The sequence below is a fragment of the Carex rostrata genome, chromosome 15, assembly GCF_964058835.1.
Source record: "Carex rostrata chromosome 15, lpCarRost1.2, whole genome shotgun sequence".
NCBI lineage: Eukaryota > Viridiplantae > Streptophyta > Magnoliopsida > Poales > Cyperaceae > Carex > Carex rostrata.
The window spans coordinates 93489-116412 of NC_135932.1; the positions used below are offsets into that span (position 1 = coordinate 93489).

At 35.5% G+C, this 22924-nt stretch overlaps 3 protein-coding genes and 1 pseudogene across 4 annotated transcripts; all 4 read left to right on the forward strand.

Annotated features, from left to right (window-relative positions):
- The first annotated feature begins 4344 nt into the window (after positions 1–4344).
- LOC144566885 (myb-related protein 306-like) lies at positions 4345–5826 on the forward strand. The gene is made up of 3 exons (XM_078316927.1): positions 4345–4612; positions 4710–4839; positions 5054–5826. Exons 1-3 carry the CDS (start codon positions 4474–4476, stop codon positions 5628–5630), a joined length of 846 nt encoding a protein of 281 aa, XP_078173053.1. The 5' UTR covers positions 4345–4473; the 3' UTR covers positions 5631–5826.
- A 4085-nt stretch (positions 5827–9911) lies between these two features.
- Positions 9912–10511, forward strand: LOC144566581 (secreted RxLR effector protein 161 pseudogene; annotated as a pseudogene).
- Positions 10512–12051: 1540 nt separating this feature from the next.
- Positions 12052–14890, forward strand: LOC144566398 (putative galacturonosyltransferase 9). The gene is made up of 4 exons (XM_078316413.1): positions 12052–12641; positions 13221–13506; positions 13589–14041; positions 14416–14890. Exons 1-4 carry the CDS (start codon positions 12163–12165, stop codon positions 14692–14694), a joined length of 1497 nt encoding a protein of 498 aa, XP_078172539.1. The 5' UTR covers positions 12052–12162; the 3' UTR covers positions 14695–14890.
- A 4202-nt stretch (positions 14891–19092) lies between these two features.
- Positions 19093–21231, forward strand: LOC144566269 (sphinganine C4-monooxygenase 2-like). 2 transcript variants are annotated; one of them, XM_078316251.1, is made up of 3 exons: positions 19093–19232; positions 19671–19936; positions 20365–21231. In XM_078316251.1, the coding sequence occupies exons 2-3, from the start codon at positions 19712–19714 to the stop codon at positions 20905–20907; spliced, it is 768 nt and encodes a 255-aa protein (XP_078172377.1). In that variant the 5' UTR covers positions 19093–19232; positions 19671–19711; the 3' UTR covers positions 20908–21231. The 2 variants fall into 2 exon arrangements, with proteins under 2 accessions (XP_078172377.1, XP_078172378.1); XM_078316252.1 differs by having other exon boundaries at positions 19096–19387.
- Positions 21232–22924: the final 1693 nt, after the last annotated feature.

The window sequence follows — 22924 nt, forward strand, 5'->3', positions numbered from 1 at the left end:
ATCTCCGAGCAAATGGTATATGTCGACAATAATCAAATAATCCAATTATTCTCTCTCTCGCTCTCCAATTATTCTCTAAAAAAAATAAAAGTTGACACCATTGAGGCAATCTAACTATATTTCCTTTTGTATATTTGAATAAAATAAATTATTAAGAATCAAGGCCAAGTCCTTAATTAGTGTTATCTTTAGAGTTGTGATATCCAACTAACAAATCAAATCAAAGTTATAAAGAGTTGTGACATCACTTCATAAATAATGGAGATGATTGCTTTAGCCCCCTATGCCAAGGATTTATTGTTTCAAATGTTTCTGGGGCATCTGTTCTAGGAGGAAAGGTTGCACCACTATCCACATATAATGGAGATTATTACTTTGTTACACTGACCATAAAGAAGGTTATATTTTTATTTATTTATTTATATTTTGTTTTTTCGAATTAATCGATCCTAATTCTGCAAAAAAAAAAATTAGGATATCAATTTTTTGAAACAACCGATCCTAATTCTTTTTTTTTTTAATGTTGGTTCTGCAAAAAAAAAGAATTAGGATCGGTTGTTTCAAATAACTGATCCTAATAGTACTATTAGGATCAGCTTTTGAAACAATCGATCCTAATTCTTTCATTTGGTTCCTCTGTACTTAGCCAAAAATTTTGAATCTCAATATTGTTAGGATCGGTTCAATAAATAACCGATCCTGATAACTCCCTATATAACCTGCTTAGGGTTCTTATTTTCATTTGGCGCCTCTCATTTTTAACTTAGCGTCTCTCTGTGTGTCTCCGTCTCTCCCTCTCAAATCCTCAGACCTCCGTGTCTCTCTCTCTGTCTCTGTCTCTCCCTCTCCTCCATGTCTCTCAGTCTCAGTCTCTCTCTTTCTCAAAGTTGAGCCTCTCGCACCTCCGGCTCAATTGTGTCAGTTTTTAATTTTTTTTATTGTTTCAAAAATTAATTAATGGTGTTTGTATATTGTTTTACAGTCTTGAGGACATCTCGCTCAAGTTACTTATTCATCCGACCGATCAACTATCAATGGTATTAGCTTTATCTAATTTTCTCATTATTGTACTTTTAAAACACTTTTTTTTTGTATTTATGCTAAGCTCAAGTTTCCTTTGTTTTTCTTTTTCGGGTCTTTTCTAATCTCAAGTGATGTGATTGCAAAAGAGGTAATTATTGTTTTTTTTATTGTTGTGCTTTACATTAATTGCATAAATGTGTGTTAGTTGAAGAAAAAGCTCAATCAGTCACTTGTATGTTTGTTAATTAATTTTTTTGGATTTAAATTTCTTGTTATAATATGTAATGCATTATAATATGGATTCACAAAATGTTGGTTCTGCAAAAAAAAAAAAAAATTAGGTTCGGTTGTTTGAAACAATCGATCCTAATTCCTTTTTTTTGTTGGTTCTGCAAAAAAAAATGAATTAGGATTGGTTGTTTCAAAAAACCGATCCTAGTAGTACTATTAGGATCGGTTTTTTGAAACATCTGATCCTATTTCATTTTTTTTAATGTTGGTTCTGCAAAAAAAAAAAAAAATTAGGATCGGTTGTTTCAAATAACCGAACCTAATAGTACTATTGGGATCGGTTTTTTGAAACAACCGAACCTAATTCATTTTTCTTCTTTTTTTAATGTTGGTTCTGCAAAAAAAAAAAAAAAAACACTAGGATCGGTTGTTTCAAATAACCGATCCTAATAGTACTATTAGGGTCGGTTATTTGAAACAACCGAATCTAATTCTTTTTTTTTTTTTGGCAGAAACTCGAATTAGGATCGGTTGTTTCAAATAACCGATCCTAATTAGTACTATTAGGATCGATTTTTTGAAACAACCGAACCTAATTGAAACTATTTGAATCGGTTCTTTAACCGATCCAGATTAGTGTAGTATTAGTATCGCATTGATCAGGATTGGTTAAAATCCTATATTAATGTGCGTAAATAACCGAATCTAATTTCAGTTTTTTCACTAGTGATTGAGCTAGGCTTTTCTTTTAAAAAAGAAAAAACAAACAAAAAAATATATTGTCAATATAAATCATTACAAAATGATCCTTGTCTCGTAGAATATATGAACTTGCACTGTTGCACATGAAACTCAAAATACATATTGAAAATGTTGCTTTCAAGAAGAAGAAAAAAAATTGATAAGTGACCAATCTAAGTGACCCGTCACACGGTGAGCAGTTCTGTACATGTAACACGAGATCAGGTGTTGCGGCATTCCCTTGAACCCTTGGATTTACTTTTTTGTTGCTAACATACCGTGTCCTTTTCCCATGCCATGCAAAATTGACCTCAATCAATTTCAAGAAATGCCAACTTGATTAATGGTTGATTAATAGTATTAGAAAAACGGAAAAAATATAAAGTTTATAGCAAGGGGGGGAATTTGAAGCTTTTGGATGCTTCTTGAGACCCTCCTTTGGAAAAGATTGTATTTAATTTACTGCTCTTTATTAGTAGTAATTACCACTGCCAGAGAGGCAGAGACTAGTAGATTTTTCCCAGTGTAATCTCATTCAATGCAGAGAGAGACATATCCTCTGTAATTGGATTGTAGTACAATTACTTGTTCAATCCAATTTCCAATAACAAGTCTTGCTCAAAATTCAAAGAGCTCAACTTTAATACCATACTTAATTAATTGTGTAGCCAACTGTGAGATATGAACCTCATTAAATATCAATATTTACTAAATAAAATATTCTTAATTATGTATAACATTACTTTTAAAGGAGTAAAAAACAAAATTGTTTATCTCCATTGGCAAAATTCAATCGCGTGATATTCTAGAACATTAAAATTAAGAAGCAGAATATCTCTGGAGTTACGGATGGTAACAAACCTTTAAATATAATTTACAAAAGAATAGTAATTAATTTAGACATATTAAAAAAAATATATGAAAAGCTGGTACTTAGTAATTTCCTTTCCAATAAAAGGCATACCCAAGAAAAGATAAACAAACTATTAGGATTCATTTGAATTTTCTATATTTGATATATTCTGAATATATTTTTCTCTTATTTTTGGTTCCGATTCTGAGTTACTCCATTACAATGGACCATGTACAATTCACAACCTCTTCTTTTTAGCATGAGATGATGATCAAAATTCTAACACTATCCCTAAGTATGAATATTGAATTTTCATCTAACAAAAATCTAAATCTTATATGTAAAAAATAAGTTGCCAGATGCAGTCAATATTAATTTATACATGTACATAAAATATTGTCACTATTCGAGTTTATTTTCATATGGGCCAATAAATTGAAAAATCATTGTAGTGTGTTTTTACAAGATCATGATAATAATTAAATAAATTCGAAATGTTGTAATTACCGTGTGAATAATTAAATAATGAGTAAGATTCAAATGCCTCATGTTTTGCATGCTTCACTCCTGCCTCACATCCTTATCTACGGTATTAAAGTCTAACAGTCAATCTAAATCGTTCAACATGATTTTCATGTTAAAATGTACTTGAAGATCAAATTTTATATTATTTTGCAATTTTTTAAATGGTACATACTGAAAAGTGATATAAAAGCATTTCCAAAAAAATATAAAGTTTGGTCTTCAAACACATTTAATATGAATTCATATTAAATAGTTTGAAAGGACTATTTGAAGTTTGAAAATATAAATAAGAATATGAGAGACAAGTGAGGCAGATGTTTAACGGAGTTAGTAATAAAGAATGAGATGAATTGACCTCTATTTAATTTTTAACTTTTTTTAATTATACATAATTTTATATATAGTTTAGAATAAAATGATATGAACAATATAAAATTAATTAATATAATTGACCTCATTTATAGTTGAGTCTTATAATTGAAAGTCTTGACTCCGTCCTTAATTTGAAAATATTTCATATCTAACTATTTATTTTAGATTTTAGTGATTTAGTCTATTAGAAAACAAAAAACAAAAAATAAGTAAGATAGTAAAAATTGTGAAATATTTAACCAGCGCTGATGAGTGATGAGTGATGAGTCGTGAGCAGTGATAAATTAGAGAGCAAAATAAAAGGCAAGATAGGTCCCACAGAGTAAATGCATGTTTGACTCTTTCCATACATGCTCTGCTCTGCTCTGCTCCACCTGGCCTGGCCCACTTACACATTCAGATTGAGCCCCACCTCCTCCCTTCCTTTTCCCATTGGCCATTTGCCATACCACAAGTCCACCCAAAGTTTTGTGCTTTCTCTCCCCTTTTACTTAAAAATTAAAAAGATGTTAGACATCCATATACTTAATTACTAGTCACCCAAAGGTTTCTTCTTTTCTTGTGTTGTGTCACTTGTGTGTATATATACCTCGTTGTGTCATAACTGGAACTGGAACAAAACTGTATGTAAACCCCCATCATCATATCCTTCCTTTTTCCTTTTTCAAAAACAGAGAAGAGAAGAGAAGAGAAGAGAAGAGAAGAGAGAAAATTAAGAGATCGAATTAATGGGAAGAGCGCCTTGCTGTGAGAAAGGAAAAGAAGGGGTGAAGAAAGGGCCATGGACACCTGAGGAGGACCTCATGCTCGTCTCTTACATCCAAGAGCACGGCCCCAACAACTGGCGCACCGTGCCTTCTAACACTGGTAATTAATTACTTATTATTAATTACCACTACGTACTCTCAATTATATATATATATATATATATGTATATGCTAGCTTAATTAATTTATTTATCAAGGTTTGATGAGGTGTAGCAAGAGCTGTAGGCTAAGGTGGACAAATTATCTACGGCCAGGGATTAAACGGGGGAGCTTCACTGAGCAAGAAGAGAAACTAATTATTCATCTCCAAGCGCTCCTTGGCAATAGGTAGGCAAAATATACTCACAGAGCTGGTTTAGCTTCATGCATCACATCAGTCATATAATTTATTTATTTTGTTTCTATTGGTAGTGCGCTGTCTGAACTTAAGCTAACTCTGTCAATATTTTTACCCTAATAGATACCTAATTAATTATTGATTAACAAATACAATAAATCTCTTTCAACCTAGCTATAATCAATTCAATTTCTCTACTTGTAGGTGGGCTGCCATAGCCTCTTATTTACCAGAGAGAACTGATAACGATATAAAGAATTACTGGAACACTCATCTCAAGAAAAAACTCATGAAAGCGCAAGACGGCACCGAAAGAATTACCTTAAACAACAACCACCGGTCGTTGAGCAAAGGCCAATGGGAAAGAAGGCTTCAAACCAACATCCACACTGCCAAACAGGCGTTGCGCGAAGCGTTATCTCTCGATGAACAAAAGCCTTATCCGGATGGTGATTTGATTGATTCTCACTTGTTCAAAACCAGTCATGCATCTTTATCTGGTACAACAAACAATGTTGTTTATGCATCTAGTACTGAGAACATCTCAAAGCTGCTTCAAGGATGGATGAAAAATTCTCCGATTAAGCTGAGAACCGACCACTCTGACTCGGGTTCAAGCCAGGGTTCGGTTCGGTGCGTATCTGTTTCTAGCCGTGATGAGTGCAAGCCTTTCTCTTGGCTTGAGAATTGGTTGTTTGAGGATAGCACTGCTGGACAAGAGGAGATGCCTAATTTAGATGGTCTCCAGTTGCCATTAGATGATCCAACGGAGTTTTTCTAAATAAATTATTTCTGTTTTAATTAGCTTTTATTTCTGAAATTAAATTAGTAACATCAATTTGTTTGAAGTGAGATGGAAGAACTGAGCGCCTGCAGTTAGAAAATAATTGTAAATTAATTATTTGTAGTTAGATGTCAGTATAATATGAAAATAACATGTACTTTTTGCTCTTTGTGAGAGCTACAGTTGCATGACAGTATCTATTCTCCAGCTTCTTAGAATCTTCTTATAGGTCATGTTTGGTTGTGGAGTAAGTGGTGGAGTAAACCTTCTACTTTACTTTTAAAGAGCTAAATGAGAAGTAAATTTGAAAGAGTAATTAGATGGAATAACATTTGAGTTAATTCGGATTAAGTTACAATTCACCAAACTTTAATCAAACATGACTATTTTAATCTACCTTAGTTCGGAGTAATAAATTTAATCCGGATTAACTTTACTCCACAACCAAACATGACCATAGTAATTAAATTTGAGTGACATGACTAATCTAGTTTTTCCTATTTTTTTTGTCCTTGATAATTGTACTACACTAGCTGCACGTGCTTAGATTTTTCTTCTGGGTTAATTAGTTATGATGATAAAATATTTAAGACTGTATTTATCAAGATTAGCATGTATAAATAATTAAACTAATTATTAATGAATTGCTAATTAATGACTTAGCTTGTAAGGGATTTAGTAGTCATGCCAGCCGTTGTGTCAACTTAATTAGAGTATATATCAATTTGGGCTCTGTTTAGATGATAATAAAACCAAAATAGAAACTTAAGGACTAATATAAGAGGAAAATTAATTGGCTGACGTTTATTAAAAATTAAAAAAGATGAGAACTAAAATCATACATCAATTAATTAATTGGACACCAATTATTAGGCACTTGAACATGGTGAAATGGACTGCTGAACTGGTAAATTAACCTGACTACTGACCTAATCGATGGATGTCATTGTATGAAACACCACGTACTCCAATTAATCTCAGTCTCACATTTTTAATTACGAAAAGATGTTTGTGTTCTATAATTGAGAGCATCAACTGTGTCACATACAAAAACACTACAGTTGTTTATTTGGTTAACAATTTATATTAATTGATATATAGCTAAAATCAGTGTGTACCAGTATGTAGATATTTGCACTGTCGGTATGTCAGAAATGGAAAGCTTACCCAGCTCGATGTCATACAAATATTACGTACACAGAGAATTAATATAATACTTTACCAATATGAACCTGCGCAATAAAATTCCCATATATACCTATTTGGAAATCTGTTGGATATAAATCTTCATAAACATTTCTGAATAATTGCAAGTATATAATAACCAGAGATCAGAGATGCTTATCATGAATAGTTAACTTTTTACCTAAAATATTTATGATGAAATAGTGCAATTCAGTGAACATAGTCCTAATTAAAAGAAAGTTTGTAGAAGATGCCAATTTTGATTCATTAATTGGTTCCTATTTCTAGTCGTTTATTAGCAGTTATATATATCATCAAATTAAATGACAAAGGGTCGTTGATACAGAAGGCCTTATTAAATGTTTTTTCCTGTTTACCAAGTTGTATGGTATTGTAGCAATTGGGACGCTTCATCAAATTAAGTGTCGGCTATAATTAAGAAGATCAACACCAAATCGATCTAGTTGTTGATCATTTGCATAATTGTTATAGAAAACAATTAAACATGTACGTAATTTTAATTTCTCTTCACTCACTTTTAAATTAAAAGACGATTTGAATCTTGCAGATAACTATATTAATTATCCTTTTTCTTTTTTTTCTTTTTTTTGACAAAAGTAAGGTGAGGTCCTAATCAATTATTTTATTTTTATTTTTGTAATGAATTAAATGTTGCGTATTTTTCAGCCTAATTTATTACCCGAAATAAAATGATAAAAAGGAGAAACTGAGCAACCAAGACAAAGTTTTATTGCTTGGGCTATATATATATAACCATTGCATATTTGCATGAGCTGGTCCATAAATACCTTGAAATTACAATATATATAGTCCCTTCTCATATAAATTTGACCTAGCTATAGATAGCATCTCGTATGCCAAAAGGTATGGCATGAGGAATTGAGGATACCTAATCCACATGGACCATTTATTTAAATTACTTGGCAATTTTATGGGTCACATGGGGGTGTCTCATGTGTGCAAGTAATATAATGGCTGCTGATACCTACGGGTTTTCAATCAAAAAAAATAAAAAAGAAGAAGTAATGGCTGCTGCACTGCGAAGTACAGTGCTAGCTTTAAATTTTAAACAGAGAGAAAGAGTACACGTTGCCTATGTACGTGTAATATGTACTAGTAGAAACTGGAAGAAAGAACCTTCATCTTTCCTTGTAAAATAAGAAAGCTTCTGTAGCATCTTGAGCATTTTAATTAATCATGCATGACCATAGGTTCAATGAATTAATCATGTAATCCCATCCGCATTGGCATTGGCATGAATATTAAAGGATCAAGTCTCGTGAATTTCCAACTAATTGTTCGAAATATCAGGGATTTCAAATTGAGATACTATACAAACTCTAGGCGTAATAGTCTTATTTCATATATTAAGAGAACTGGAGATGAAACGAATAAAACAGTTAAGCTAAGTTTTAATTTGCTTGTTATATAAGAGGGTATAGGTCACATATATATGTGGTATGATCATAATATTCGTTATATGTAATTAGTAAATTAGTTAGTGCTAAATGTAATTAATCTCTCTTCACGAGCATCGATTAACCTCACATATATATATATGGATCGATCTTATATATAATTTCATGTACATATATAGCATATGCACCTCTGCATGTGTTGAGTGCTTTTTATTGGTCTCCTTCATGACATTCATGGGGAGGGACCTTTCGGTTTTTGACATTTCCAACTTAGTCTGAGGGACCACCTCTGCATATGCACCTATGAAAATGAGGATGCTGGAAAGCTTGGTTGTGACATTCCGAGAAACATAACCCTATTTTACTCTCTCCGATGTACAATCCAATACATCTTCAGTCACATTTCATGATCTTCTTGAGGTGGTCCCTCAGACTAAGTTGGTCGAGAGGGGGAGAGTAAGGGATCTGACAACAGTATGGCCGATACTACCATCGGCCTGAGTCCAACTACAGAAACAGATCAGGACTCAAGCATGGACCGAAGCCTACCACCTCCTAATAGGCAGATCAACAAGGTTTACACTCGAAAATCTCGCCATGAGAATGTTGAGCAACCTCCGGTCCAAGATCAATACCAATCACTTGCTCATGTCGACGTCTCGCTCACACCACAGCCTTCAGGTAACTCAGAGTTACCCTCAGGTACTCCTCTTTTCTCTGATCTCGGTCTTCCTATTGCCTTGCGCAAAGGAGTTCGATCAACTGTCTTAAAGCAAGGGGAAGATGCCTCAACATCGCATCCTATATCTCACTATGTCTCATTTGAGACACTTTCCTCGGCTTACAAAGCTTTTGTAACCTCTTTACACTCTAACTCTGTTCCATGCAATTGGAGGAAAGCAATGCAGGACCCAAAGTAGAAGAAGGCAATGTTCGAGGAGATGAGAGCATTAGTCAAGAATGACACCTGGGATATGGTCCCTAGACCGTCCAACAAGAGCACTGTAGGATGCAAGTGGGTATACTCGACAAAATATACTCCAGATGAAAAGGTGGATAGATTCAAGGACAGATTGGTGGCTAAGGGCTACACACAAACATATGGTGTGGATTATGAGGAGACCTTTGCTCCAGTGGCTAAAATGAATACTGTTAGAACCTTCATCTCGTGTGCGGTAAACTTTGGGTGGGATTTGTGCCAGCTGGATGTTAAAAATGCATTTCTTCATGGTGATCTAAAGGAAGAGGTATATATGGAGATCCCACATGGGTTTGAAAATGAACAATTGAAGGGTAAAGTGTGTCGCCTGAAACGCTCCCTGTACGGGTTGAAGCAGTCACCACGAACCTGGTTTGACAGGTTTTCTATGGCAATGAAAAAACTAGGCTATCAACAAAGTAGTGCCTATCACACTATGTTCATCCAAAGGAAATGAGAGAAGATCTGCATTCTGGTTGTGTATGTGGATGATATAGTGTTAACAGGTAATGATCATGTTGAGATGAAGAGGCTTAAAGCCAGCTTAGCCACCGAATTTGAAATGAAGACCTGGGTGAATTGTGCTACTTTATAGGCATTGAGGTTGCCCGTTCAAAAAAATTGGTAGTTCTCTCACAACAAAAGTATGTTTTAGATCTGCTGAGTGACATAGGAATGCTTGGATGTCGACCTGTCAATACACCCATAGACCATAATAATAAGCTGAAGGGAGGAATAGGCGATCAAGTAGATAGAGGACAGTATCAACGCCTAGTAGGCAGACTAATCTACTTGGCACATACTCGACCCGACATTGCATACGCCGTGAGCCTAGTGAGCAGATACATGCACGACCCTAGAGTTCCACATCAAGAGGCCGTGTATCATATTCTAAGGTATCTCAAGAGCTGTCCAGGAAAAGGTGTGCTTCTCAGTAAAAATGGGCACACTAGGATTGAAGTCTATACAGATGCCGATTGGGCAGGGTGTCTTGATGATAGGAAGTCAACTTCAGGCTACTGTTCGTTTGTTGGGGGGAATCTAGTTTCCTGGCGAAGTAAGAAGCAGAATGTAGTAGCAACGTCCACCACAGAGGCTGAGTATAGGGCCATGGCCCAAGGCGTGAGTGAAGGGTTGTGGTTACGAAGATTGCTATCAGAATTGGGGTTGTTGGAGAACAAACCCATAATGTTGTACTGTGACAACAAGGCGGCTATAAACATAGCAAACAACCCAGTACAACATGATAGAACTAAACATGTGGAGATTGACTGACACTTTATTAAGGATAAACTTGACGAGAGCATTATATGTATGCCTTTTGTTCGAACAAATGAGCAAATTGCTGATATCTTCACAAAAGGGTTGAGTGTCACGGACTTCTCCAATGTAATAGGCAAGATGAGCATGATCAATATCTATGCATTATCTTGAGGGGGAGTGTTGGATATTGTATTGTTAATATAAGGGTATTTAGGTAAAAGTGTAAGATTGAATTGTATATCTAGACAGATTTGTCAATTAATGAAATAATTCCCATTTTCAATACCATAAACTTCAGTTTTGTTTAAAGTCTATAGATAATATTGGAAAGATACATCCAGGCAGCCTTATAAGGTTGCTTTGGTTCAAAAATAAAAGAAACTGAAAATAACTACCTAAATGGATGAAATAACTAATATATCCTTTCACATACAACTTTCATCAAAATAACTAAATGGATAAAATGAAATTCCAGAAAACAAGAATTTCATTTTCTAGACTTCTTTAACTTGCATTTCTTATTCATTTTGTCGACCCGGACCATAAAATCCTTCGCAATCTGCTCTGCATCACAACATTACCTTAATAAAGGATAATTATACAAATTAACCATAGTACTGGTGTAAGTTATCATAAATTATTTGTGAAATTTATCACTTTTTACTTTCCAATAATATTAATATTTTGATATACTATTTGAATTAAAAACAAATATTCCAGAAATATACTCATATCGATCACGAATTTCAGATCTCGCTTAATTATTTTTAAATTCCAAACTTATTACTCTGTTATTAACTGTGAAGTTATTCCTTAAATATGATTATGTTTTTAATACTTTCTCTGAAATGTATAAAAGCGACGGTTTTTTTTTTTTTTTTTTTTTTTTGCCTTTTATAAGAAGGGATGTTAATTTAAAAAAGAAAAGATAATCTAGCTGTGGATTTTGACTCACACCGCCGCTGAGTAGTAAGGATACAGAAATACAATTTTCCAGCTTTAGGGTTTGAAGAGCTTACACTTACAGTGGGGGCGCATGTCTTCACTATAGAGATTCGAGTTGATTATACAAGGCCTCTGCTAAACGGCCTCTTAGATTTTCTGGGCCAGATTCTACGAGGCATTGGCCCGTATTTCTTTAATTGAAAATCCTCTTTCGGACTTCGGATCTTTCAAGAGAAGCTTGAATCCGAGGCGTGTGTAAATGCGTAGTCTACCTAAAACACTCTCTTAAACAAATCATAATATTACGGAATTGTTTTATGGGTGCCTTTCAACCTAACGCGTTTTCTGAGTAAAGATATTGACAGAGGAAATTGTGCTTAAATGCAACGGAAGAGTCATATGAAACACTGTTATGGATCGATCATCTGTGCGCTGCATGAAGCAACAACTAATCCATCAATAGACAATAGATATAACGGCTTTTTATACGTCAGTCCGTCTCACAGCCGACAGAATTCCAAGCATCTTTAATGAACGATCTGGATTGAATACTCACCTAATCTTAACGGGTCGATCTTCTCCTCCCGATCCAATATCCAATATCCAATATCCAAACACCACTCCAGTACTCCCTGTTTAGTCTTACTAGTTACCAAGTACTCACTAGCCAGTCTCACTTGCTCCACTTCCAAGCTCCACCTTTCCAATCTCGCCACCGATGGCTGGTGGCCGTCCGATCAGGCCAATGAACGGCCTCCGTTCGTTCTTTACAGACCGCATCTTTCTATCCTTTCTATCCACACTTCTCTTTCTCGTCGCCATATCGTTCCTCCTCTCGACCAAGGCCACCACCCGACCCCACCCCATCCAGTCCCTTCATTTCGATCTGATTCGACGCCAGGCGTCCGATCACGCTGCGTTGGTCTCCGCCTACGCCGCCTATTCTCGCCGCCTCAAGATCGATGCCTCGCGTCAGGTACGACTCTTCTCTAACTTGGCTTCGTCGCTTTCTGAGCTCGCGTCACGGGTCGGATCTGATGAGGATTCGCTCCACCCAGTCGAGAAGGAGGCCAAAGATCGGGTTAAGCTCGCACGACAGCTCGTCTCAGAGTCCAAGGAGGCCTTTGATACGCAAATTAAGATACAAAAGTTACGAGACACAATTTTCTCTGTGAATGAACAGCTACATCGGGCCAGGTACTCAAAATTCTGGACTCATTTTCTACGGTTGTTGGTTCAATTGATGTATTGCGAAATGTGAGCTCTGGAGACATAGTTGTTGCGTGGGGATTTTTGAAGCGCCTCATGATCTGTTACAAGCACCGCCACACCTGAAGCGCTGTAGGGAGCTTGGCCTATGGTTTGGTTGGACGGGAAATGGGATTGGCACTAAGAAATTTGAGATATCCTGGTTCAGCCAATCAAATAAATTCCCAATAGGGACTTCATATCAAATATTTGATTTATTTGCAAAATCTGGTACAATCCATAGCATATATGCCAGTGGTTCACTAACTAACAACAAATCTAATTCTTGACAGTACACCGACCAATTAAATGATTGTCTGAGGCAGTTAACAATGTAATATGCCATATGTTTTTAAGTTTTTTGACTTAAACGTTTTGATTGACATGAAGGAAACCAATGGTTATAAACAAAAACATACAAACTAAAACAAATGCAATGGAGAATGAAAAAAAAAAAGGTTAATAAGAAAAGAGAGAATGAAATGTAGCAATCAAAGAGATCTTATATTCTATAAATCTCTAAAACAGGAAGCTCGGTGACCTCTCTTCCCAAATTGCGGCCAGCTCAACCCCAAAATCCCTGCACTGCCTCGCCATGCGTCTTATGGAGCACCGCATTTTGCACCCAGAAGATGCTTTACCCTCTACCTCAGACAGCATTGCCTCTGACCCGAGCCTTTATCACTATGCGATTTTCTCAGAGAACATAATCGCGGTCTCTGTCGTGGTCAACTCAGTGATCCGTAATGCTGCCGATCCATCCCGCCATGTTTTCCACGTGGTCACTGACCCCATGTACCTTCCAGCTATGCAGGTACTATTCATTCATTCATTCATTTATTATTTAATTGTTGTCATCATAAACACATTTCCCTACTGGATATTGTGTCAAATAGGTTTGGTTTGCCAAGCGGCCACCAACAGGTGGGGCTTACGTGGATCTCCACTCTACAGATGAGTACACCTTTCTGGATGCCTCGTACTCCCCTGTGATTCGTCAGATGGAGACTGGAAAGCAAGAAATCTCTCTTCTGCACTACCTGAGATTTTACTTGCCTGAAATTTTCCCAAAACTAAAGAGAGTTATTCTTTTAGAAGATGATGTGGTGGTGCAAAAAGATTTGGCAGAGCTGTGGAAGGTGGATTTGCAGGGGAATGTAAATGGTGCAGTGGAGATGTGCTTCGGGGGGTTTAGGAGGTACAACCGCTACCTCAATTTCACTAATCAGGTGGTTAAAGAGAGGTTTAGTCCGAGGGCTTGTGCTTGGGCTTATGGGGTTAATGTGTTTGATCTGCAATCATGGAGGATCGAGCGCTGCACCGAGCAGTTTCATCAGTATCAGGAAATGGTACGCATATTTTTTTTTTTTTTTAAGTTTTTGTTATTTTACTTTTCATGGTGGAAAAACAAATTATTGTTTTCGACAGAACTTGATATCAGTGCTTAAGTTGACTGCTAGTCAGACAAGATCTGTAATAATTATAAAATATAATTATAATATGGCATTATGCTATCCATAGCACCCAAGCCTTACTCATAAATAAAATGCCTTATACCTAATTGGTTTGTGCCTAACTGTATGCTGCAAAAATCAAAGATAGCAATCTTTGACATTAGTCATCACTATTCATTATACCTCATTATAGCTCTAAAAACTGAAGCATAATTGGTTAAAATACGAACAGCATGATATTTTAATTTTTTTTTTTTACTGATCTCAAGAATGAAGATGGATTACTATGGAGACCTGGTACTGTTCTCCCAGCTGGTTTAATGACTTTCTACACCTTAACAAAACCTCTTGAAAAATCATGGCATGTAATGGGACTCGGTTACAACCCTAGTATCAGCCCTGAAGAAATCCGAAAAGCGGCTGTTCTACATTTCAACGGTAACATGAAACCATGGTTAGATGTGGCCATGAACCAGTACAAGCAACTCTGGACTAAATATGTTGACTCTGACATGGAATTTCTTCAGCTATGCAACTTTGGCCTCTAAATTTTTTGTTTCTTTGCTTTTCATCTGAAAGGTTTTAAATAAGAGGTGGAGGGATGGGGTATTGGGGTGGGGGCAATGGCAAAAGTGCCCATGCTATTTATATATATATATATATTTTTACATTGTAGATGTATCATATTGTTTCCACGGGAAAATTAAATAAAAAAGGGAAATGAGAAGACTGGTTGCTAGCTTATAGTTAATTCTTCTAGTGTTAAAAATTGGGATTGTGTTGGTGATTTGTGGCGTTGGTCAGTTGGTGAATAATGAATTAAATGGAAGGTATAAAATAAGCCTACTTAAGTCGTATCTAGTACAATCATATAATGTTATGGACGAATTTTGAAGTGGAACATGCAAATTTTAATGTGCATCAAACAACTCTGAACGGGCATCGTACTGATTTTAGTTCAATGTCCATTAAACACTTCCAGTTCTTACCAACTGTGCTTCTATTGTGGATGTTTGACAATTCCTTCTTAACCCTCAAGGCTCTGTTGGACTCCTTGGAATCTTAAGTCGAGTTTAATTTTTACTCTTTTTGTCTTAATTCTCAAGTTTATGCTCCTTTTGTCTGAATTCTTAAGACACTATTTTTCTTAAATTAAACCTCCTTAAAACCGCTGCTTTTTTTTTTTTAATTTTATTTTACCAAATACCGATTCGTTGGCTTTAATTAAAATTTAATTTCGGTGGTGAAGATACCGAACAACCACAGTACTATGATTAAAATTCCATAGCGACCGGTTAATTTCCCGTTGATTTCGATTGTAATTTTGTTTGAAGAAATATAAAGCCCGAAAGGGTTTCTTTACTTTTTAAAAGAGAAAGGAAAAAGGACAAATCTCTATTCGGCCTGATTAAGCCCAAGGTGTTTTTTATAGGCTTTCTAGAAGGCCATAAAGCCCAACATGATCTTTACGCCGGTAGGAAAAACCCGAAGCAACAAATTGGACGAATAAAAACCTTGGAACAAATATTTGTTCTGGCACCAGCTCCACATCATCCGGCCCCTCTTTTTATGGTCTATCACATGGCAGGTGGGAGATGGCAATCGGATAAGCTTCTGGTTTGACACATGGGAGGGACATCAATATATCTCTCCCCCTCCCCCTCGGGCGAACCCGCATATCTCTCTTCGACAAGCCCAAGCAGTTAGGGAACTGGTACCCTCAACTGACCGTCTCCACATCCCAGCTCTGACACATGGCAAATATGATGAAATTCGATGGCGATGGACACCTACTGCAATGTACTCTGCCAAGTCATTCTACGACACGATACAGGGGGCAGGCAAACTAAAATGGGGTTTCCCTGAAGTATGGTCGGCTAAAATCCCTCACACAGTCAAGATTTTCGCCTATATCACACTCCATGAGAAAATTCTGACACAGGACATGTTACATATCCGACACATCCCTTTCGTGCGAGGATGTTACATGTGTCAAGATGACCAAACAGAAACTGCCCTCCACTTACTCTTCCTATGCCCGTATGCTTCCCAGGTATGGCTCCTTCTATCCACCAGGCTGCAGATACACCCCCAGGTCACTGGCACTAGCATTGAAGAGGTGTGGTCAACGTCTAGAGAGAGTAGAGGTAACCGGACAGTCAAGGATTGGTGTCTGTGGTTCTCGTGCGCCCTTTGGCACATTTGGAAGCAGAGGAACGAAAGAGTATTCAGAAACTCTGAATTGCCACCTAACCTATTGGTTGATAGGATAATGAGTGTGGGTAGTGCTTGGAAAAGATATGGATAGATTTTAGTCTTAGATGCACGTGAACAGTACCATGCAAAGTACTGTTCGTGAGGAGAATTATTTAATGTATAGCATACCCAAGTGAGGGGTATGGACTGTAAATATTTTCATTATTAATAAAATTTGGCAGTCTCTGCCAATTTCTCAAAAAAAAAATATCTGTAGCCAATACAGATACAGCCGCATTGTGTGTGATGCAACTGACAAGTGTTTGTTCCAAGAAACAAATTCGAGTGGGGTGTCTTTACCATCTGCGCTACGCAGTGGAAAAATATCACCAACGTTTAGCAGAGGAAAAAAAAAATATATGAATAAATAAATATCGTCAACTGTGTAAAGACCGATTTTTTTTAAAATATCCATTAAAAAAATTAATTTAATAAAAATAACCAGATCTGAACTGAAATTTTAAAAATGCCCAAATCGCGGATTTTTTCCGCGACCCAGAATTTTTATTCCGGGCAGCGGAAAAATTTCGCGCCCCGAAAATTTTTTTTTTTTTTTTTATTCCGGGCGCGGATATTTTCCGTGGCCCGGATTTTTAAATTTTTTTTTTTTTTATAGAGTTTGGAGAAAGAAAATATTGTTTTTTTTGCTCAACTTTGCACCTCTGGTTAACATATCAAAACACCTTAAAAAATAATGAAAATTTACCGACATGCATTCTTGACTTCATATAATAAGACTGTAAAGTTTCATACAAAATCTCAAAACAGATCGTGAGATATCAGTTCTCAAAAATTGCCCGAACTGCTGAAGGAGTGCTTTTGAGCCCAACTTTGCACCTCTGATTAACATAGCAAAACACCTTCAAAAATCATAAAAATTTATCGACATGCATTCTTGACTTCAGAAAATAAGACTGTGAAGTTTCATACAAAATCTCAAAACAGATCGTGAGATATCGGCTCTCAAAAATTGCCCGAACTGCTGAAGGAGTGTTTCTGAGCCCAACTTTGCACCTCTGGTTAACATACGAGAAAAAAAACTATTGATCTAAGAAATATTTCATAACAAACTTTTATAGTATCAGTAAAATATGTATGATAATCCATAAACTATGATGCCTAATGCAAGGCATGACTTTTCACATGAAATGAATGATCAATAAATTTTAATTTTTATAAATTTCATACATATATTTATAAAACATTTAAATTACATTTTCCCTCTCTAAAACAAAAATATCCCACATTAATCCTTCTAACTTTTAAAATTATAAATTTCGTTTAATGTTACATATGATATATTTATCCTTCTAAAATTCAAAAAACTCTAATATTTATCCTTCTAATCCATTAATATTACATACTTCTCACCAAATTTGAAGTATCATATTTATCCTTCTAAAATATAGAAACTCTCCAATTTAGTTACCTTTCTATCGTCATTCAGTCATTCTAAATAAAGAAATCTCTCGCGTTTCGTTCTCTTTGCTCTCATGTAAGGCGGCACAAAAATTCGTAGTTCGTGATTTGATTTGAGTTTGATTCAAAAAAAGTTCGTAATTAATTCAATTTGAAATTAGTTTGTTATGAAACAAATCAAACCAATTTGTTTTGAATCTTATTCAAACTCAAACTGGGTATATATAGTTTGTTCGAAATTGATTCATGAACTTTTTAGATTCGAATATCAAATAATGCAAATAATGGCTTTAACCATGAATGAAGCATTCCTTCAGCAATTCAGGCAATTTTTGAGAGCCGATATCTCACGATATGTTTTGAGATTTTGTATGAAACTTCACAGTCTTATTCTATGAAGTCAAGAATGCATGTCAGTAAATTGTCATGATTTTTGAAGGTTTTTTGATATGTTAACCAGAGGTGCAAAGTTGGGCTCAGAAGCACTCGTTCAGCAGTTTGGGCAATTTTTGAGAGCCGATATCTCACGATCTGTTTTGAGATTTTGTATGAAACTTCACAGTCTTATTTTCTGAAGTCAAGAATGCATGTCGGTAAATTTTTATGATTTTTGAAGGTGTTTTGGTATGTTAATCAGAGGTGCAAAGTTGGGCTCAGAAGCACTCCTTCAGCAGTTCGGGCAATTTTTGAGAACTGATATCTCACGATCTGTTTTGAGATTTTGTATGAAACTTTACAGTCTTATTCTATGAAGTCAAGAATGCATGTCGGTAAATTTTCATGATTTTTTAAAGTGTTTTGATATGTTAACTAGAGGTGCAAAGTTGAGCCAAAAAAACAATATTTTCTTTCTCCAAACTCTAAAAAAAAAATCCGGACCGCGGAAAAAAAATTTATTAAAAAAAAAAAAATTAAAAATCCGGGCCGCGGAAAATATCCGAGCCCGGAATAAAAAATTAAAAAATAATAATAATAATTTCGGGTCGCGAATTTTTTCCGCGGCCCGGAATAAAAATTTTGAGTCGCGGAAAAAATCCGCGATTTGGGTATTTTTAAAATTTCAGTTCAGATCTGGTTATTTTTATTAAATTAATTTTTTTAATGGGTATTTTAAAAGAAATCGGGTGTAAAGAACAATCGAGCAAAGCAGTAAGGTCACCTGGTCTCGCCCGCCTCTCTCTCGCTAACTATTTTATTTAATCGGCTGTCGATTTAATTGGTCGCAGCTTTACTTTTCTTCTCCGTCCCTTTCTCCCCTTCCGTCTCTCTCTCTCTCTCTCTCTCTCTCTCTCTCTCTCTCTCTCTCTCTTGAGACCTTATTTTCTTCGCGGCTATACCTGTGCAACGTAGCAGTTTACCTTCGCTAAAACCTATTCAAGATCTCCTCTGGATACAGTGAAGGTGAAGCGAGGTATCATCTATTTCATATTTTCATCACAAAATAACTTTTTTATCACTTTCCGGTGAAATTTGGAGAATCTGAAAAGACATGATGGGCATTTATGGAACTTTCCAGTTTGTACTGTTGGTTGTTGGGACTTCACATGCTTCAAATTATTGATTTGGGTTGGCACTTCTTTGGAATCTTTTTTGTCAATGAATCCTAAAATTATTATAAACGTTATCCTTTTCTAATTTAATCACGAATTTTATACAATTGACTTGATTGTCCCTATCTTTCTCCTCTACATTCACATGTTAAGACAGTTCATTTCATTTCCTGATTAGAAATAATTTTAAGCACGCAAAGTTTCTTTGTTTAGGACCCCCCTTCCTTTTTCTATAATTAGAAAATCTTTCCACCGCTAAACACGCACCTAATTTGTCATTAAAACATCTTCTTTTCCAGGAGTATTTCGAAGGGGGCATCGCTAATTGAGGCGATTAGGGATGGCCTTGATCGAAATCTCAGATGAAATATTGGGCACCTTCGTACCAATTGCGGTTTATTGGTTATATTCTGGTATGTATATGTTACTGGATGGATGGGATGAGTACCGATTGCATCCGAAAGGGGAAGAATATGTAAAAAATGTCGTTTCGAAGCGTACCGTGGTCAAAGGGGTTCTTGTACAGCAAGCTTTTCAGGTTGCCATTGCTCTTCTCTTATTCAAGGTATATGCAATTTTTTTTTAAAAATTAATTTTAAATAAATTGTGAACTTGCAGTTTGCTCTCTTGGAATTGAGAAAGGGTACTTTGAACAAAATCATTCAAAAATTTATATATGGGAAGAATTATGAGTTTGTGCCATTACCATTATGCTACTTTGAGTACGGGTACTTTTACCAGGTATAGCGAGGAGTAATCGATTGTTGCATGTAGGCAATTGGACTTGTAGTAACCTTGGTAAAACACTTTTTTAACTAAAAAACGTGGATGAACTAACCCTAACAAATAAATGAACTATATTAGAAGGGTAATCATGAGAGTTTTACTTGTACTGTGTATGAAATGGAATTAGAGATGAACTTCGACCATAGTTTATTTACAACATATAGCTGTAACTGTGCTCGTCATTGCCCCCTTTTTTTTCAAAACTAGATAATAGGTGACGAGACTGGTACAGCACCGACACAACCCTCGACTGGTGTTATGATCCTTCAATTAATCGTTGCCATGCTGGTGATGGACACCTGGCAGTATTTCATTCACCGGTACATGCACATTAACAAGTTCCTATACAAGCATATCCACTCAAAGCATCACACTCTAGTGGTACCATATGCCTTTGGTGCGCTTTACAACCACCCCCTCGAAGGCCTCCTTCTAGACACTGTCGGTGGGGCCCTCTCTTTCCTTGTGTCTGGCATGACCCCACGCACCGGCATCTACTTCTTCTCTTTTGCCACAGTAAAAACTGTTGACGACCACTGTGGGCTATGGTTGCCTGGAAATGTACTACATTTGTTTTTTCAAAATAACAGTGCATATCATGACATACACCACCAACTCTACGGAAGTAAATATAATTTCTCTCAGCCATTTTTTGTCATGTGGGATAAGATACTCGGCACGTATATGCCGTATACACTAGAGACGAGGAAAGAAGGCGGGCTAGAGGCACGGCCTGTGAAAAAGGATTGAAGGTTTCTCCTTTTTTTATCTGGGAAAGTAAAATTTTTCTGGTTATTCTTTCCTGTCCTTGTATATTACTGAGATTTCGATCAGTGAACTAATAATAGTGTACTATGTGCTTATGAGTTAATGGGTCCGTATTATCAGGTAGTTCGTGATCCGCTTATTAATGAAAAATTGTATACATGGGATTTTATTGAAGAATTCTTTGGGATTATGATTTAATATGTTTTCTTCCCATGGTACAGTTTTGATTTCCACAGTGTACATAATTTGTGATACAAATGAAATTGATCTCTGTGGTATTATTATTTCACGGTGTACTTAGTTCTACTTTGTTTGTATTTAAGCAAATTGGATTCATTATCAATTTTATGTTCTAACAGTTTATGTGGGTAGATTATGAGTTATGACAAGACTTTAATGAGGATGGTGCATTTAAAACTTTATACACCTAAAGTGTATATGAGTAAATCATGGATCATCATAGAAGGGCGAGATGATCATTATACCAATTAGAAAATTGTTCTCGTCTAATCTGTCTTCTGATTTGTTGAAATTATAATCATTGAATTAAATGACTGATTTCTGCACCATAACTTTGATGTACCCAAGAATTACACCCAAATCATTTATGGTAATGGTATTGATGTCTTGTTAAATGTTAATATCTTTGCTTGCTATAAAAATTGGGGGAATTTCACGTATACCCCTCAAAAACTTCAAAATTACATGTCCTCTAAATTTCAAAAATTTATCTATTTTATTGTCTTTTATATTAAAACTCATTTTAAATTTTAAAATACCCATTTTACCCTTTATTAACATATAAAGCCCATCAAACTAATATTTAAATCTAAAGGGTTCCCTACCGTTCGATTTGCGTGCATTGCATTATTACGCATAGCGCTTCAATATTCGTGCTAATCTAACTTGCACAGATCTTAAATCAATCTCGATCCGCACTCATCACATTAAGATCTTTGCATGTCGCTTCAATATCTGTGTGTGTTCACATCAAGATTCTTGCTGATCTTGCGTGTGCATATCTAAAAGTAGTTTGGACAGTAGATGAACTGTTCAAATTTGAGTTTGATGGGCTTTATATTCTTTTAATAAAGGGTAAAATGGGTATTTTATAAATTTAGAATGTGTTTTAATATAAAAGACAATAAAATGGATAAATTTGTGAGTATTTGAAGTTTAGAGGGGGAATATATAATTTCAAACTTTAGAGGGGGGGGAATACGTAATTTTGAAGTTTTTGAGGGGTATACGTGAAATTCCCCCTAAAAATTTCTAGAAAGGCTGAGAGGGGTGGCAAAGAATCAAACCGAATTGAACATACCCTAGTTTGAGTTTGATTTGAATAAGATTCGAACCGAACTGGGTTTGATTTATTTCGAATCAAACTAATTTTGAATCAAATTAATTGTGAACTACGTATTTTTTTAATTGAAGACGAATCGAATTACGCACTAAATTTTTTTTTTAGTGGCCCTAATTATATAGGTAGTTTATACATTAATTTTTTTTCTCACAGGACAATTCACACAGCTTTCTTTTACATTTTACGAATTCACACTAATGGATTATGGGCTAGTTTACTAGTTGTTAGTTACTATAATCCTGCCAACTGAGCATAGACAAGTGCAAGACTGATAGCTGCTACATTAACTCTCACAATTGCCACTATGGTACTCAAAAAAGAGCTTCAGTATGACATCAAAGTATGAAATAAGTGTTTTTAAGTTGAAAAATTATTCATGAAAAAAATACATCACAACAAATAATCGTAAAAAGAGGATTTAAGTACAAGAACTGAAATATACAGTAAAACAAATAATCGTACAAGAACTGAGTATTTTGAAAGCCAAGGAGCGTCAGCTAGGTTAAATTATGATTCTCTATCTTGGATTCTAATTTCATCAGATAAATGAACGGTCGATGTTATTATGAGATTCAAACCATGAAAGTTCGCGAACCCATTTCAATCGAACCAAACCTAGTTTGAATTTGGTTTGAA